Source organism: Mastigoproctus giganteus, chromosome 2 (genome assembly GCF_048544385.1).
Source record: "Mastigoproctus giganteus isolate SK-2022 chromosome 2, ASM4854438v1, whole genome shotgun sequence".
Lineage (NCBI taxonomy): Eukaryota > Metazoa > Arthropoda > Arachnida > Uropygi > Thelyphonidae > Mastigoproctus > Mastigoproctus giganteus.
In genome coordinates, this window is record NC_143576.1 from 6,872,411 (window position 1) to 6,892,662 (window position 20,252).

At 37.6% G+C, this 20,252-nt stretch overlaps 1 protein-coding gene across 1 annotated transcript in view; it reads right to left on the bottom strand.

Annotated features, from left to right (window-relative positions):
• The window catches only part of LOC150089137 (uncharacterized), a 448,517-nt gene that overhangs the window by 418,561 nt on the left and 9,704 nt on the right, over nt 1–20,252 (bottom strand). Inside the window, exon 2 of the mRNA XM_090389422.1 lies at nt 4,142–4,288. Coding sequence (XP_090245548.1) covers nt 4,142–4,288 — 147 coding nt within the window. The remainder of the gene's footprint in view (nt 1–4,141; nt 4,289–20,252) is intronic.

Here is a 20,252-nt window from a genome sequence, read left to right on the forward strand (position 1 = left end):
ATGTATCAACTGTGTGGTACTACACTGAGAGTGGTAGAGAGTGAAAAGGACCTGGGGGTAATTGTGTAGGCAGATATGAAGTTTTCTGAGCAGTGCAGATGGTCTGCAAGAGTGGCTCATGGTGTCTTGTCAATGATATACAGGAATTTTTCTAGCAGGGATAAGGAGGTGATTATCCCCTTGTATAAGGCAATGGTCAGGCCATACCTTGAGTATTGTATAAAGGTTTGGAGGCCTCATTTTAAGAAGGATGTAGAGCTGTTGGAATGAGTACAGAGCAGAGCAACAAGATTAGTGAATGGAACAAAGGGTTGCTCTTACAAAGAAAGGCTTAAGTTTTGCAAATTACAGTGCCTGGAGAATAGACACCTGCAAGTTGATTTGATTGAGGTGTATAAAGCCTTGAATGGTTTGAGCATGTTCAATGCTGATGGGATTATTCCTCTTGCTTAGAATAATCAAATTGAGAAAAGATAGTTGTAGGATAGATGCACGGAAGTTTGCCTTTAGCCAGCAGGTGGTTGATTGCTGGAACAAACTTCCATCTGTCATTGTAGAAGTTGATAGCTTAAACAGATTCAAGGCAGAACTAGACAAACATTTGGAGCGGGTGGATGGGTGAAATGAGAAGGTGTGTGTGTCTGTGTTTTATTTTCTGACTGATGCTATATAAGCTTGCTTTCTTGCATCATGTGCCCTTGCTAATGCTAAAAGTTGACATTAGTAGCTTTTCATGAAGGATCCAACATTTTTCCTGTTTGCTCAATAAATAATAAAAATTTCTTGAATTTTCAAATAAAAAAAAAAAAAAGCTTTTCTTTAAAAGTATGTGGAACTTCTCTGAATTAGGAAAGGATAGTTACAGGGTACAAGATTTAAAATTTTCTTCTGACTACCTAGAGTAGTTAGAAGAAACATATATATATATATATATAACAGATCTAACCTATGAAGTTTTTTAAGAACAAGATTAACATAATAATGTCATCATGGGCAGTATCATACAGTGGCTATGTTATGTTATGTTATTTTGGTTTTTAGGAGCATTAGCAACTAAGGCCATATTGCTCCGGTGCAGTGGTCATTCCCTGACCTTTCCGCATCCTCCATATTTGGTGGTGACGGGCTCGAACCCCGGTCTAATCAAGAAGCGTGTGCTACGCACTGCTGCTCCTTCCCACCTGGCTACGGAGGGGCCTCATACAGTGGCACACAAAAAAACTGCATCACTTGTGAATTTTGCAAATAATGTGTTTTGTGCTGCATTGTGGGTTGCAGAAATGTTCAAAATGCATTTGTTAGATGAGATATATATCTCTGTGAATGAAATCCAATAAAAAGTCTCCACCTGATATACCTAATTGCCATAAATGTCTTCCCAAAGGGTAAAATGCATAATTAATGAAAATATGAGAAATCATGCAAATGGCAATCATTACAACCAAACATGCAGTTTATTGCATTTACGTGTACAAACTGAAATGACAAGTTAACATAATAGTATTATGTACTGTAAATCAGCAAAATATGTCCTCAATATTTTGTTGTTCCTCCTCGAGCTGCAATTACAGCTTTTCAATGATTTGGCATAGAGTTAATCAACTTCTGGATATACGGTTGCCCAAATGTCGTGGTACTACACCCTTACAATACTCTCCTGCAGTTGAACCTTGCTTGTTGGCTTATTCTGATGTTGGCAATTTTACACGACATTAGACGTTTAGATGACATACCAGCAATTTTCAATAGGGTTCAAATCTAAACTGTTGCCAGGCCAGGCCAGTCCAAAAATGTAATGCCAGCATTTCTGACGTATGACTTCAATTTACAAGAGAAAAACATTGGTGTAAGTATGATTTAAGCCTTGTGAGATAAGAAGACAAAAGCATTGTTAAATCTCAATAGCAGAAAACTTACCAATTTTGCTGTCCGGCAAGGTGCTGAGTCCTTTTGAAAAATGCAGTTTTGGATGTCCGTGTGATCATGCCTAATAACGGGTTTCGGGCACTTCTCCAAGATAGCAGTGTAGGTTTCTGCATTCACCGTTCTGTTAATAAACTTAATTCGACCTACCCCTTTGCTTGTTATGTATCCCCAGACCATCTGACCAGTGGGGAACTTTACAGTCGGTGTTATGCAGTCAGGATGGTATGCCTCCGATTTTCGTCTTCTGACACATCACTTCCCATCTGAGCCAATGCAGGTTGAATTTCACTTCGTCAGAAAAGATGACGGTGTCCCATTGCTCTTTTGTCCGTGAAACATGCGTTTTAGCCCAAGCAAGTTGCTTCTTCCTCATTTGTTGAGTTAATAAAGCCTTCTTTTGGGCCAATAGGCATGCAGACCATATTCCGAAAGCCATCGTGCACTTGTTTCAATACCAGAGGCCATCTCAAAGTCAAGTTTTAGATCAGGAGCACAAGCGTGGCGATTATGAAGGCATAGCCATTTCAAATATCGATCTTGGGAAGGCATAGTCACTCTTTTACGGCCTGATCCAGGTCTTCTTTTCACATCACTGATTTCATGCTTTAATTTCAGCACCCAGGACACTGTTGACTGGTGGCAGCCTATTTTATCAGCAATAGCACACTTAGAAAGTCCTTTCTGGGACGTAGCAACAGTTACATCTTTTTTTTCTTGGTGTCAACTGAACATATGGAGCCATGCTTAAACCTCCGCAAAACAGGATACTAATGAGCATGTATACCCTTCCAATGCTGTATTTATAGAAACGGCTGATGCAATATATTGCAATTACTGTCTGATGCAATAGAAGCATTATCTGACGCAAAACCTTTGCTTTGCGACAAACAAAATGACTGTAATCAAACAATATGTTATACGTTTCACTACAAATGTTACTCTTTTTTTTTTCAAGGTGATGCAGTTTTTTGTCCGCCACTGTATAATATGATACTGCCCGTGATGACATGATTTGATACTATATAAGCTTGTTTCTTGCATTATATGTTAATGCTAACGCATTGACATATAATGCAAGATTTTATTGTTTTGTGTGTGACAACAAAACAATAAAATCAAGAAAATATTTTTTAATAAAAGTATTACTGCAGGATATGTAACAACTAATTTTGCAAGGAAGTTTTGTACAGGGAATCCTCGTTATCCGAGGATAATTGGTTCCAGAAAATTCCACTTAAAACGAATCCACTTAAAGTGGGGACCAAATTTTCGTAATGTTTATTATTTAAATAAATGAAACTAGGCATAATATTTTAAGATTCTATATAATATCAGTGTAGATACAACATAGACAACTCTTAAAGAAAAACTATAGTAGTAGTGTGAAAAGCATCATTTCATCTGTATCTCATATTGTACTCATCCTTCACAAAGAGTTGCCCACGTATTGCACTACCTCGAATAAGTAATGCTTCACTAATAGAGAAGACTGTTGTTACTTATTCTCGGTGGGCACCCGCCCAGATGGCACCATTTCAAAGCTAGTAGGTTTTTCATTGGTTGGTGAAAAGCTGATGAAAAGCCAACTAGCTTTGAAATGGTGCCGTCTGGGTGGGTACCCACCAAGAATAAGTAACAACAGTCTTCTCTATTAGTGAAGCGTTACTTATTCAAGATAGTGTAATACATGGTAACTTGTTGTGAAGGATGGAAAAGTGCCTATTCAGGGGATTTGTGAGCGATTTAGTTCAGTGAGTGAATAGGAATAACTGTCCCTTTCTTCTTTCGCCAGCATTTCTTCCTCTTCCTCTCCTACACCTTTTTGCTTTCCTAAGTCTAATAGGGATAGTATGTGGATAACACAGTATCTTATCCCATACCATTTTTCAGTTGTATGAATAAAGAATGAATCCGGAGTTGTTCACAGTTTTTTTTTTTTTTTTGCCGTATTTTTCCAGATAAAATTGTGTTGTAGCATTTAGTTATGTCTTTAACTTCGCGCTGAACTTTTGTTGCACGATCATGAAGAAGATCATTCTTACAAAAAATATTCAAGTGCTTGGTCAATTTTCTTAAGGGTAAAAGCTTTAATTCTTTAATTTTCAAAACCTTGTAATTGCGGGGACTCAGATAATGAATACTCGAATACCAGGACCCCCTGTAATTCATGGTGATTAAAATTCTTTAAAGATCATATAGAAAAACTGCAACTCACAAGAAGAAGAGGATCACTTGAATAATGTGGAAAGTATTTTTTTACAAATGAAGAACCTAACAAATTGAACAACATCTGTCTTTCAGAATCACCATGCTGCTGACCTCTTATTTTATTAGCTAATGCATCATTCATTTTGAACTGTATCTGTAAATATATGTAAATAAAATCATACTGAAATCAATACTATAACATCTTTGCAATTAGTTATTTGTTAAATCAGACTATACTTCAAACGTGTATATGTGGCACCTATGAGGTGTGGTTATTAAATAACAAGATTGTGCACATAGCCACTACGCACCAAGTGCTCCTATGAAACAAAGGCACAGCATTTGACCTAGTTATCTGTCTTTCATTTTGTGTTGAATTCTTTTGTGTGTAATTTTGACAGACAAAAGAATTGAACAATGAATCAACCTCGAATTTTTAACACAACTAAAGAAAACACCAACTGATGGGGAAGATACTATGTCAAGGGCTCGCATGTTTGAATGACATAAAAGATTTTTAGAAGGAAGAGAAAATGTGGAACATGATGAATAACCAGGCCATCCAGTATCCATGAAAACTGAGGAAAATGTGGACCAGGTAAGGACACCGATTAGAAGTGACTGTTCTTAAGCATTAGAATGGCTGCATCAGAACTCAGTATAGACAAAAAAATAGTTAAACAAATTTTAACTGAAAATTTAAAGTGGGTGACAAGGTGATGTCAAAAATTTTGAATGAAGATCAAAGAATGAGGAGACTCCAAGTTTGTGAAGATGTTTTAAAAAATTGAAGAAGATTATTGTATTTACTTGTAATGAAAGTTTGCTCTTCCAGTACAACCCAAAACTAAAAGACAGTCAATGCAATGGAAAACAAAACAATCCCCCAGAACAAAAAAAAACAAGAATGCCAAAATCAAAAATGAAAACAATGCATCTTGTTTTCTTCAATATTAAAGGAATTATAATAATTCCTTTAATTTTCGGCCATATATTGTAAAGCTTTATAGCTGAATATTTCCCATCAACTCAGACTGTCAATCAAACAAACTACATTGAAGTTCTGCCAAGGTTGCATTAAAAAATTTGAAGGAAGAGACATGAAATGCAAAAGGATAGTTGGGTGCTCCACCAAGACAATGCTCCAGCACACAACGCACTTTCTGTTCATCAGTTTCTAACCAAAAAACAAATCCTTGCGTGTGAACATGCACCCTACTCACCAAATCTAAACCCTTGCAACTTTTTTTCTCCTCTCTATACTGAAAAGCATACTTAAGGTAATCCATTTTCAGTCTTCTGAAGGCATTCAGAAAAAACAACCGAAGTGTTAATAGGGCTTACAGAGAACTTCCAGAAATGCTTAGAAGAAATGTATGGAACAGTGCGTTCAAGCCCAATGCAATTATTTTAAAAGGGATAATGTGTAAGGTATGAAATATTTCATTATATTTATTATATTGCAACATTCTTATTATTTAATAGCTACACCTCATATAGAGCAAAAATATATTAATGACATGGAATGTAAAATGATTTCATCCATTATAAAGATTACTAAATGAAGTTTATTCTGCTACGCAGATATTTTCAGATACACAAAATTGAATATAATGAATGCATGCAGTTCTAAATATTCTTAAAAATTACAATCACATTTGATAAAAACTTATTCAGAGAGTAACAAATACTTGTTGTGAACAGTAATTCATATTCAGAGTATGGGCTTGGCACACCCAGGGTCCTGAGCTGGATATCATCATTCTTCTCTTTCTTGGTGATTCCCTTCTACTTTTGACTCTCTCTCTCTGAGGGTAACTCAGGATTTTTTTTTTTTTTTTGGATGGTGCAGCATAAGCCTCAGGCTTCCTTGCACCATGTAGCTAATAATAATAATAATCTAATATTGTATAAAAGCTGATGATTAATGCTTTATAATCCAAAATTTCATTGTTCCCTGAAATCATTTATTAACAATTTCCCTTTGAGAATCAATATTTTTTAAATGCACTGTTGTTGTTGAAGTGGGGTTTAATGGCGCAAAGGCTACTATGGCCAAATTGCACCTATTACTTTGGTCTAGAAGTGAATGTATACATTATAGGAAATTGGTCTAGAAGTGACTGTAAACATTGATCATTTTCTGATAAGTAAAAAGTTCTTAGAAATTGCTATCATCTCCAAGTATATGGGTTAGTTGCAGAGGTTTTTGCAAGTTAAGCTATTATTTGAAACATGCAATTCGAGCTGCATGGTAATGTGCACACTTAATTAGAATATGCTTAACAGTATGTAGGGAGCTATACTGTAAGCAAAGATCTTCCCCTAGCAGTAAAAAGAGGTATATTATATGTGTATGGCCAATTCGTGCTCTTGCAAGCATGACCTCTTTATGCCTGTTTAATCTGAAACTGGATCTCCACAACTGTGGTTAGTTAGTTATTTGGTTTTAAGGAGCATTAGCAACTAAGGCCATATTGCTCTGGGATATGCGATGGTCATTCCCTGACCTTTCCGCATCCTCCGTATTTGGTGGTGATGGGCTTGAACCCCGGTCTAATCAAGAAGCGTGTGCTACACACTGCTGCTCCTTCCCACCTGGCTACGGAGGCACCCCCACAACTGCGGATACTGTTTTATCACAAGAAGCTGGTATCTTGACCGGGTATGCCACATTTCAGACCACATCTCAGTACATATCTATTGTATAATTGTTTGAAATCAGAGTAAGGAACTGGGATGGAATCAAAGCAAGCAGGTTGCTTTGCTGCTTCGTCTGAATGCTCATTTCCTGGAATTCTGATGTGGCTGAGTATCCAGTAAAATCTGATAGTCAGCTTGTTTTTGTCAAGGTTACATAACTGTGATCTGATTTGTGTGAGAAGGGGATGGCAATTTTGTAATTTATTCTGTAAGGCACTAACTGCACTCAAAAAGAGTATGTATATATTATTACCTGGTTATTTAAAAGGTTATTAAGGAGATTCAAAGCCATTTTGACCACAGAGTTCAGCTGTAAAAATTCTGCATTCAATTGGTAACAGGACAGAGGTTGTGGATGTAGGAAAGATCACTGCAGCTCCTATGGATATATATACATAGCATGAGCAAGGGCACATGATGCAAGAAAGCAAGCTTATATAGCATCAGCCAAAAAAAAAAAAAAAACACACACACACACCTTCATATTTCAACCATCCACCCGCTCCAAATATTTGTCTAGTTCTGCCTTAAATCTGTTTAAGCTATCAACTTCTACAATGACAGATCGAAGTTTGTTCCAACAATCAATCACCCACTGGCTAAAGGCAAACTTCCGCACATCTATCCTACAACTATCTTTCCTCAATTTGAATTTATGCCTTCTCAGGCGATTATTCTGAGCAAGAGGAAGAATTCCATCAGCATTGAGCATGCTCAAACCATTTAAGGCTTTATACACCTCAATCAGATCACCTAACAGGTGCCTAGTCTCCAGACACTGTAATTTGCAAACTTAAGCCTTTCTTCGTAAGAGCAATCCTTTGTTCCATTCACTAATCTTGTTGCCCTTCTCTGTACTCGTTCTAACAACTCTACATCTTCCCTAAAATTAGGCCTTCAGACCTGTACACAGTACTCAAGGTGTGGCCTGACTACTGCCTTATACAAAGGGATAATCACCTCCTGGTCACTGCTAGCAAAATTCCTATATATCATTGACAAAACTCCATGACCTGCTCTGGCTGCCTGTCTGCACTGCTCAGAGAATTTCATATCTGACTGACCAGGTCTTTTTCATTCTCCACCTTGCAGAGTGTAGTACCACACAGTTGGTATGTTTCTCTTGGGTTACTGCTACCCATATGTAGAACTTTGCATTTCTCAATGTTAAACTTCAGTTGCCACTTCTCAGCCCATCTGCCCAACTTTTCTAGATCCTTTTGCAGTAGGATACCATCTCTAGTGTCATTAACAACTCTGCCAACCTTGGTATCATCTGCAAACTTGGACATTAAGCCTGATACACCTTCATCGATATCACTGATAAATACAAAAAATAACAATGGGCCCTTCCCAAATAACAATGGGGGACTCCTCTAATAACATTAGTCAACATAGAGCAGTGTCCATTTATTACCACTCTCTGCTATATCCTACTCAACCATCCCTTTATTCATTGCGGCAACTTGCCCTTAATTCCATACCGCTCCAATTTGAACAGCAGTCTTCCAGGTGCAACAGTAGCTTTCCTGAAATCCAAGTATATGATATCAAAACTATTTTTTGCATCCAGTTCCTTTGTGACCACATTGTAGGATCTAATCAAATTGGTCAGACATGATTTCCCCTTAACAAACCCACACTGTGTCTGAACTATTACTGCAGCCTTATCTAGGTGATCCTGTATCACCGCTTTAATTAGTGACTCCATTATTTTTCAAGGAACAGAAGTTAAAATAACAGGTCTATAATAATTTGCATCACCCTTTGAATCCCCTTTGTGAATTGGACATACATTTGCACATCTCCAGTCCAATGGACCTCTCCTAAATCTAAGGATGCTCTCATAATTATGACTAAGGGTTTGCTAACTTCTCTCACTCCCTCCTTCAATATGCCTGGATAGATTCCATCCACCCCAGGTGCCTTTTTTTATGTTTAACTTCAAAAATTTCTCCTCCACTTTGCTCTCAGTTAATACAAAATCACTTAGCTCCCTGTTTGAGTTGATAAACCTCTGGCATTCCCCTCCTTGAACAACTCCTCATGTGTGAATGTAGATGGAAAATACTCATTCAGTTTGTCAGCTAACTGAGCAGGATCATCAACAGTCAAACCACCAACATCGAGTGGACCAATCTTCTAGAATTCACATAAGTAAAGAACTCTTTGCTTTTTTTCTTTGCATCCTTTGTCAAAGATTTCTCGTAATCTGCCTTTGCCTGCCTAACCTCCTTTGTGACTTGATTAAACAATAGCTTATATCTATCGCAGGCTTCTGTGTCACCTGATAATTTATATGCATCCCATGCATTTTTCTTCTCTGCCATGAGCCTCATTTTAATATCATCTGATATCCATTTATGCCTGAACCTTGAACAGTATTTCTTAGTTGGTATGAAAAGCCTAGTAGCCTCCAGGATTAAGTCCCCGAAGGCTTCCCATTTAGAATTCACTGTTGGTAACATCATCAGTTGATCTCACCGTATAGAATTTAAAAACTCTCTGAGACCACTGTAGTCACCATTATGAAAGCAAAAACCCTTCCCTTTATCCTTGACGGTAGTTACACTTTTAAGTAAGCTGAATGGGTGTAGAATAGATGTGCAGAAATTTGCCTTTAGGCAGGCTATGGTTGATTACCGTAACAAACTTCTGTCTGTCATTGTGGAAGTTGACAGCTTATAAATTAAAGGCTGAATTAGACAAACTTTTGGAGTGAATGGATAGGTGAAATGGGAAGGAGTTTTTTTTTTTTTTTTTTTGGCTGATGCTATATAAGCATACTTTCTTGCATCATATGCTTCTACTAATGCTAAGATCAGGAAAACAAGAGTGGCCCTTCACATGAACCTTCAAGGACCCTACTTATAATTCTCATCCACTATTTATAATAACTGTCTACCTCTTGTCCTTCAGGATCTTGCCAATATAACCCTAACAGACTCGCGGTTGTCCAGCAACCTCCCCATGATTTACCAAATTGTGCAATAATTATTTATCTATATTAAATCACATTTTTTCTATCATATACTTCCTTGAGATTTATCTGTTTTGTTTGCTAAAAACTCTGAAAAACTCACTTCTGGCTTCACACATTAGAAGAATAAGTATTATCATGAATATTTGTACAAATGGAATAAAAATTCCAAAAGTTGACAGGTAAGTAGTTTTAATAAATTTAAAAAATAATAAATTTATTAATTATTTTTTAAATTTATTTTAATAAATTTAAAAAATAATTTTAAATAAATATTTTTTTATTTAATAAATTTATTAGAAGGGATAAATGAGGTGGTTTCCTTTTTTTTTGCTGATGTGATATAATCTTGCTTTCTTACACTATTTGCGACTACTAATATGAACAACTCCTCCTACAAATTTTAGGCGCATTTACAGGATGTGGATCTGTTGGAACAGGTGCAGAGAAGAGCAACAAGATTGGTGAGGGGAACAAAAGGATTCTCTCACCAGGAAATGCTTCTGTTCTACAAACTGTAGTGCCTAGAGACTAGTCACCTGCAAAGAGATCTAACTGAAGTGTTTAAGGCTTTGAATGGACTGAGTAATAGAATTCTTCCTGGTGTCCATACTACACACATAAGGGGGCATAAATTCAAGCTGAAGAAGGATAGTTGCAGGATAAATGTGCATAAATTTGTTTTTAGCCAGTTGGTAGGTGAGTGCTGGAACAACTTCCATCTGGAATTTGGAAGTTTGAATAAATTCAAGGAAGAACTAGAAAAATTGTTAGCAGTGATACAAATATCATCTTCCTTCAACTTGCAGAAAAGTGTAAAGGAAAGTTGTTCCATAAGGCAGAAATAAAAGGGATAAATGAAGAAGAGAAAAAGTTGTTCAGTGTGTCTGAAGTTTGACAGTAAATGAATGCTGAATTGATTGCAGCATGTGTTCAGACTAGTTTTTGGGAGAGTGTGGGTTGAATTATTGATGTCAATTAAGAAGGACCATGCCTGTGGAAGTATCTACAGAAAAGCCATGCAGTAGAAATTGAACATGTATGATACAGGAAGGGAGAGGTTTGTAACAGATGGGTCATTAATTAAATTGACTTTGAATAGAGTTGAGGCATGCACTTTTGATAAGCAGCATGCCTGTGTCTGAAAAGGGTATCTCAGATTCAGTAGTGCGGCATGTCATTATTAAGTCAATTTGGTGTAGAAATCATACGCAAAAAACACGGTGATTGTATGCTACAGACCAGAAGCCTGAGAAAAGTATGATGGGAACCCCTACATGCAGACAAAATGAACGAGTGAGTACCTTGTTATAGGATATTTTAAAATTGGAGCAACTGGAAAGAAATTCATGGGAGGAAAAAAAATTTTAATGAAATAGATGACTGCTATTTGTATCAACAAGTCAGGTAAAGTACTAGGGACAGTAATATTGATCATCACTCACAAATGAAACTGTATCACAAAGTTGACAGTACAAGTAAGGAATCCATAGTATGAAATGATCATGATTGATATATACAGCTAGGCCTCGCATAACGCGAGTTTGATTAATGCGATATTCAGTTAACGCTATTTGAAAAATGATACCACTTTTCACTTTACATGATGAAAATTTCCAGTTAACGCGATCGTTTTTTTTTTTATGCGATAGTTGAAAAATATTTGAATCGCGCGTTAAGCTTACCACGAGTCCCACGGGTCAATAAACAAACGTTTGCCTGCTGCCCGCCTCGGTGTGTTCCATCAACCATTGGAAGAAGACGTGTTTGTCTCCTGCTAATAAAGTTAATGCAGACTTGCATTTAAAAATTCAAATTTTTAAATGAGCCAGATGAAAATGTTACCACGAAGGAGATAATGGTAAAAGAATTAGATGAAATCTTTCGTATCACATAGAACCTCAAACAAAAGGTTTGATGTTCTCTGCGATATTTATTTCGCCAGGGCCCAGAGAAGATTGTTGTCGGCTATCGGAAATTGATTGATGAAAAGAGAAAGTGAACACTGTTCAAATATTTCCGCAACAGTAATTTCTTCATTGTGTATTTTATGTCAGAGGTTCCCAAAGTTTCTCGGGTCAGGGCGCCTTTAATGTCTCAGTAATTTTTTTCAAGGCGCACCCAGACCAAAAGAAATACTTAACAGTTTCGTTTAGTAGTTAGGTCCGAACAACTTAATAAGAAATGCTGAAACTGTGAACAACCTCGAGCTAGTAGTTCGCGCGGTGTCCAACAGATGTCGAGTATCGCTGTGTTTCCCTCGAAAATTTAAAATATTCCGCGGCACACAGTTTAAGAACCGCTGTTTTATGCAATAAACATTTAATTCCATAATTATTTTCATTATCTTTTACATTATATACAGTTAAAAAGTTATTTAAAAGGTATTTTTAAAATTCTTTATGGACATTCCAGAAGGTCAAGGACCAATTATAATTTTTCCTATTGGTTATGATATTCGATTAACGCGTTTCCGTTTTGCGCGATGTGCTCGCGGGACGAATTAATCGCGTTAATCGAGGCCGGCCTGTACTACAGTTATTGTTGTTATTTGTTATTTGGTTTTTAGAAGCATTAGCAACTAGGGCCATATTGCTCCGGGGGATATGCAGTGGTCATTCCCTGACCTTTCCACATCCTTCGTATTTGGTTGTCATGGCTCGAACCCCGGTCTAAATCAAGAAGCGTGTGCTATGCACTGCTGCTTCTGCCCATCTGGCTATGGAGGTGCCATATAATACAGTAAACTGTAAAATCCAGCACTTTATGATCCAAAATTCTTTAAAATCTGGCATGTTTTACAAAAAAAAAAATCTCCATTTTTATATTCAGAGCAATCCGGCACTCATATCAATAATCACATTTATCTTTAAGAATCCATGCAAAAAAGGATGACATTTCTCTAATTATAAGATGCTTACAAGAGTATTTTTGTCCTTTAAATCTTGCTGGCTGTAAAAACTGTTGAAACTGCATAGACAATACAATGGTCCTAAGTTTTACAACAGAATTTTGTTAAGTTTTAAACTTGACTTTGAATGAGTTTCCCTGGCAGTACTGCTTGGGATACGGGCATACTGGAGGGTGCTGACTCTCTTTAAAAATTACAGCTGTGAATTACAGGCTACGAAAAAGCGATAAGTGTTTGCCATTTTATTTATATAATTGTTATTTTATATTGTACTTTATAAGTAGCCTTATAGTTCTAGTTACGCTGGTTATTTTTATTTTTAATTTAGATAAGAGTTTTTGTAAATTACTACTTAATATATGTAAAACCATTGTTTCATTTGAATCTTGCAGCCATTGTTTTTGTATAGAGAGTGGTAGGGAATTCAAATTTTTATTTGGTAACTAGGTAGCTCTAAAGTAAAATTATATAGCGCAATATGGATCACTGCATTTAGGATTCTATTAGCTAGTGTAGTACTGACAATTAATTAATTAAATTTATTGATCTTATTAATTTAAAATATCATGTCCAGACTAGAGCAGCAAAGCAACGGGTACAAAGTGGAAGAATTGCTGTGTCTCGGGGGAAAACTGAGGGGGCAATTCTCCAATGAATCACAGCCTACAAAAATGTACAACTTGCGAAATGTTTGCTGAACTCTCTGGAACAGAACAAGATCTAGCCAAGGAGGATATCTTTGTGTGTGGCAGGTGCAGAGAGAATGTCAAGAAATTAGGCATCAACTCAGCATTCAATGGTCGTCTATGAGAGCTTGAGGTGTAGGGTAGATGCCCTCGAAGAAATTAATATGAGGGGCCCGTCAAGCTCTCAGCTGCCCAATTCAACGCCAGAGCTCGCTCCTGTGCATCAGGCAACACAGCGGCAATCTCCAAGGCAGAATACGCTGGTCCCAAAGGAACTAGTTATTGTTGGTGACTATGCCAATGGATAGTTGACTGATGTAGCAGACTTGATTATTTTGTTGCGGAAGTTGATAGCCTAATTAAATTTAAGGCTGAGCTGAACAGGTATTTGGAACGAATAGATGGATGAAATCAGAACGTTTTTTTTTGGCTGATCCTGCATAAGCTTGCTTTCTTGCATCACATGCCTCTATTTTTTTTTTCCCTTGTTAGTTGTTGGCACATCAGCTTCTATGGCCATAATGCACCTCCCAAAGTTTTTTTGCATTTTACTGTGATCCAAGCCCAAGGCGGGAATCGAACCCGCGACCTTTGGGTTGCCAGGCAGGCACTTTACCTACCTGGCTAGCCTGGTCAGCCACATGCCTCTACTAATGCTATTCTCAGGGAGTTAAGACTGAGTTGGACAGGTATTTGGAATGAATGGAGGGATGTAATCGGAGTGTTTTTTTTTTTTTTTTTTTTTTTGGCTGATGCTGCATAAGCTTGCTTTCTTGCATCACATGCCTCTACTAATGCTATTGTCAGGGAGACGGGTAATATAATGTGTAAAAAGGATAGATGAAACAGGATGTGGTAGAGAAGAGAAATGCATATAAATTATCAGGCGACACAGAAGCTTATGGCAGATATAAACCATAGGCTTCTGTAATCCATAGTGTGTAATCAAGTCACAAAGGAGGTTAGGCAGGCGAAGGCAGATTACGAGAAATCATTGGGAAAGGATGCTAAGAAAAACAGCCAGGATTTCTTTACTTATATCAAATATAAATTCTAAAAGGAAGGGGATGAATAAGATTGGTCCACTTAATATCGATGGTTCAACTGTTGATGATCCAGCTCACATGATCACTGACTGTTGATTATCCTGCTCACAAACTGAATGAGTATTTTGCATCTACATTCACACATGAGGAGTTATTATGGATTGAAAATGCCAGAAGATTATCAAATTGTAGCAGGGTGCTTAATGATTTTGTAATAACTGAAAGCAAAGTGGAGGAGAAATTGTTGAAGTTAAACATAAGAAAGGCGACTGGGTTGGATGGGATATAACCAATTATATTAAAGGAGGTGACAAAGTAACTACGCAAACCCTTAGCCATAATTATGGGAGCATTCTTGGACTCAAGGGAGGTCCCCACGGACTGGAGATGTGCAAATGTATCCCCAATTCACAAAGGGGATCGAAGGATGATGGGAGTAATTACAGGCAAGTTAGTTTTTTTCTTTTTTTTTTTATGAAAACCCCAAACACGAAAGGTATCAAAACCTATAGTACTTAGTACCGTGCGTGGGTTGAAGGAGAAGTATGGGGGGGGGGGATGCTGGAAACTTTGCTCTAGAGTTTAACTTCTGTTCCGGGTAAAATAATGGAGTCACTGGTTAAAGATGCATTGCAGGATCATCTAGAAAAGACTGCAGCAATAATTCAGACACAGCATGGGTTTATTAAGGGAAAGTCTTGTCTGACAAATCTGATTGGATATTATGATGTGGTTACAAAGGAAAAGGATGCAAAAAATAATTTTGATTTCATATACTTGGATTTCGGGAAAGCTTTTGACACTGTTGCACATGGAAGACTACTGCACAAATTGGAGCAGAATGGTATTAAGGGTAAGTTGCTACAGTGGATAAAAGGATGGTTGAGTGGGAGAAAAGAGAGTTTTGTAATCAATGGGCACTGCTCTTCGTAGACTAATGTTATCAGTGGAGTCCAGCAGGGTTCGGTATTGGGTCCACTGTTGTTTTGTATATTTATCAATGATAGTGATGAAGGTATATCAAGCTTAGTTTCGAAGTTTGCAGATAATACAAAGGTTGGCAGGGTGGTTAATGACAGTAATGGCAGCGTGCTACTGCAACAGGATCTAGAAAATTTGGGAAAATTGGCTGAGAAGTGGTAACTGAAGTTTAACATTGACAAATGCAAAGTACTGCATATGGGTAGAAGTAACGTCAGAGGAATGTACCAACTGTGTGGTACTACACTTAGATACTACACAGTGTGGTACTACAATAACGTCCTATTGTGTGGTAGAAAATGAAAAACTCTGGGAGTAATTGTGCAGTCAGATATGAAGTTTTCTGAACAATGCAGACAGGCTGCCAGAGCAGGTCATGGGGTTTTGTCAATGATATATAGGAATTTTACTAGCAGGGAAAAGGAGGTGATTTTCGCTCTGTATAAGGCAATGGTCAGGCCACACCTTCAGTACTGCATACAGATCTGACAGCCTCATTTTAGGAAGGATGTAGATTTGCTTGAGTGTGTACAGAGAAGGGAAACAAGATTGGTGAGGGGAATGAAGGGATCCTCTTACCAAGAAAGGCTTAAATTCTGCAAATTGCAGCGGCTGGAGACTAGGCACCTGCGAGGTGATCTGATTGAGGTCTGATTTAAGGCCTTGAATGGGTTGAGCACACTGAATTCTGATGGGATTCTTCCACTTGTTCAGATTATGAACCTAAGGTAAAAGACAGCCATAGAATAGATGTGTGCAAATTTGCCTTTAGCTAGCAGTGGTTAATTGTTGGAACAAACGTCCATCTGTCATTGTGGAAGTTCATAGGTTAAATAAATTTCAGGAGGAAGTGGACAAACATTTAAATTGAATGGTTGTGTGAATTTTTTTTTTTTTTTTTTGGCTGATGCCACATAAGCTCATATGCTTGCTTTCTTGCATCACATGCCACGATTACTATTAGGCTCAGTACTGTACCCACACATCTCCATCTTTTTGGCATTGTGCAAACGAGTGGTCATGTCTATGCAAAATGTCCAAATAAAGAGGAATCCCCTTGTTGTGTAAATTCTAAAAGGTGCAAAAGAAACTTTCAGCATTCTATTAGAGATCCCAACAACTGTGAACATAAAAGAGCTTTAGAACTGGCACAACAAAGGATTTCTGATGATTGAGTCTGTACAGACTGAAGTTGAGAGAGATAATAATCAAACTACTATATTTCTACAACTAAAAAAGGTTACAGATTAATGGCCAATGTTCGAGAGTTGTAGCTGATGAGATAAGTGTGTCTACTAAGTAGAATTCTATTGATATTGCAGTTATACAAGATCCATGTTCCGTTAAAGTAAATAATGGGCAATCTAAAATAACAGATGTTCCTATAAAAGCAAGCATAATTCAATTGGTATCAGTTAATTAAAAACTTGTATTATGGTTTTTAACCAAAGGGTTGATGTTACAGTGACCAATACACTTTGCTCTGCATGTGCTACTTGCATTCTAATAACATACCATTCTATGTCATTTTATTTAATATCTCTATATTGTCCTCCTACTGAGGATTTTAATGATTCTCTGAATTATTTGGAATATGCAACTATACTTAATGCTAATGCTAAAGTATAGTATATGCAACTATACTTTAGCATTAGCATTAAGTGAAGCCAGTCGACATCGCTGGATGGTGCAGTGTCGAGTCAGTCTGGTGTGACATAAGCACTGGGAGATCAAAATTGAGAGTAGGAGTGTGCTATAGGCCTAATGAATCTGATGAGTATAATAAGAAACTGTACAGAGAAATAGAGTGGGCCAGTAAATCAGAGAGTCTTATAATGGGGGATTTTAATTTCCCAGATATTGACTGGAATTTGTGGGTTGGTCACTCACACATGAGCAAGGCTTTTGTGGATTTATTGGATGATTGTTTTCTACTTCAGCATGTTCGGGAGGCAAATAGAGGGTGTAATACTCTTGATTTGATTATCAGTAGTGATGCTTCATGCATTAAGAATCTGCAGATAGAGGAACCACTAGGTGACAGTGATCACAGTGGGCTGAAGTGGGATTTACTCAAAGAGGTAACTACCATCAGGGGTAAAGGGAAGGGTTATTGCTTTCGTAAAGACGACTACGATGGTCTGAGACAGTATTTAAATTCTATACAGTGGGATCAACTGATGATGTTACCAACAGCAAATTCAAATTGGGAAGCATTCAAAGAACTTATCTTGGAAGCTACTAGGCTTTACATACCAACTAAGAAATATTGTTCAAGGTTTAGGCCTAAATGGATGTCAGATGAACTAATGAGGCATATGGCAGAGAAGAAAAATGCATGGGATACATATAAATTAAGACGTGACGCCTATGATAGATACAAGTTGATCTATAACCAAGTTACAAAGGAGCTCAGACAGGCAAAGGCAGATTACGAGAAATCTTTGGCAAGGGATGCAAAGAAAAACAGCAAAGCGTTCTTTACTTATGTAAACTCTAGAAGGAAGGGGATGAATCAGATTGGTCCACTTGATATCTATGGGTCAACTGTTGATGATCCTGCTCAGGTAGCTAACAAATAAAATGAATATTTTGCATCAACATTCACACATTAGGAGTTATTCAGCGAGGGGAATGCCAGAGGTGTATTCAACTCTGGCAGTAAGCTAGAGAATCTTGTAATAACTGAGAGTAAAGTGGGAAAGAAATGGTTGAAAATAAACACAAGAAAGGCCCCTGGGTGGATGGAATCTATCCAGTTATATTAAAGGAGGCAGCAAAGGAAGTAAGCAAACCTTTAGCCATAATTATGAGAGCTTCCTTGGACTCAGAGGAGGTACCCACAGACTAGGTATGTGCAAATGTGACTCCAATTCACAAAGGAGGATCAATGGGAGACACAGATAATTACAGACCTGTTAGTTTAACTTCTGTTCCAGTGAAATTAATGGAGGCACTGGTTAAAGAAGCACTGCAGGATCATCTAGACAAGACTTCAATCATAGCTCGGACACAGCATGGTTTTGTTAAGGGAAAGTCTTGCCTGACCAAACTGATCGGATACTATGATGCAGTCACAAAACAATTGGATGCAGGGAATAACTTTGATATTATATATTTGGATCTTAGAAAGGCTTTTGATACTGTTGCACATGGAAGACTGCTGCACAAATTGGAGCAGTATGGCATTGGAGGCAAACTGCTGATATGGATAAAGGGCTGGTTGAGTGGGAGAAGACAGAGAATGGTAATCAATGGACACTGCTCATCATGGACTTATGTTATTAATGGAGTCCCTCAGGGTTCAGTGTTGGGTCCATTATCGTTTTCTGTATTTATAAATGATATTGATGATGGTATATCAAGCTTAATGTCCAAGTTTGCAGACGATTCAAAGGTTTGCAGGGTTGTCAAGGACACTACTGACACTATGCTGCTCCAACAGGATCTGGAAAGGTTGAGCAGATGGGCTGAGAGGTGGCAAATGAAGTTTAACATAGACAAATGTAAAGTACTACATATGGGAAACAGCAACCCCAGAGCAACGTATCAACTCTGTGGTACTACACTGATAGTTGTAGAGAATGAAAGAAACCTGGGGGTGGTTGTGCAGGCAGATATGAAGTTCTCTGACAGTGCAGACGGGCTGCAAGAGTAGCTCATGGTGTATTGTCAATGATATATAGGAATTTTTCTAGCAGGGATAAGGAGGTGATTATTCCCTTGTAAAGGCAATGGTCAGGCCACACCTAGAGTACTGTATACAGGTCTGGAGGCCTCATTTCAAGAAGAATGTAGAGCTGCTGGAACGGGTACAGAGAAGGGCAACTAGGGAATGGAACAAAGGGGTGCTCTTACGAAGAAAGGCTTAAGTTTTGCAAATTACAGTGTCTGGAGACTAGGCACCGGCGAGGTGATCTGATAGAGGTGTATAAAGCCTTGAATGGTTTGAGCATGCTCAATGCTGATGGGATTCTTCCTCTTGCTCAGAATAATCACCTGAGAGGGCATAAATTCAAATTGAGGAAAGACAGATGTAGGATAGACATGCAGAAATTTGCCTTTAGCCAGGGGGTGGTTGGTTGGTGGAACAGACTTCCATTCCTTTCGTGGACATTGATAGCCTAAATAAGTTTAAGTCTCAGCTGGACAGGTATTTCGAACGAACAGAGGGGTAAAGGGGAAGTGGTTTTTTTTTTTGGCTAATGCTGCTTAAGCTTGCTTTCTTGCATCAAATGCATCTACTAATGCTAACCTTAATAACTCCTCATGTGTGAATGTAGATGCAAAATACTCATTCAGTTTGTTTGCTATCCGAGCAGGATCATCAACAGTCGAACCATTGATATCAAGTGGACCAATCAGATTCATCCCCTTCCTTTTAGAGTTTATTAGTATTAGTATTAGTACTAGTAACGGCCGTATGGTGCAAGAAAGCCTATGGCTTATGCTGCACCAGCCAAAAAAAAAAAAAAAAAAAAAATCCGAACAAAACAATGATAAAAACAAAAATTAAATAAATAAATAATAATAATTAATAAATAAATAAAAATAATAAAATGAAATTAAAAATTAAATAAAAAGGAAATTAATCCTATCATCCTATGCGCTTCCCTTACCCGAAAGTACTATCCAGATGACCTTTGAATTTCCCCAAACTGTCGGCCTCTACCACCCATGAAGGCAACTTATTCCAGTAATTTATAACTCGCTGGCTAAAATAAAACTTCCTGCAGTCCAATCTAAACATTTCCCCGCGTAACTTGAATTTATGTCCCCTAGTTCTAGCATCATTTATAATCTTGAAAATT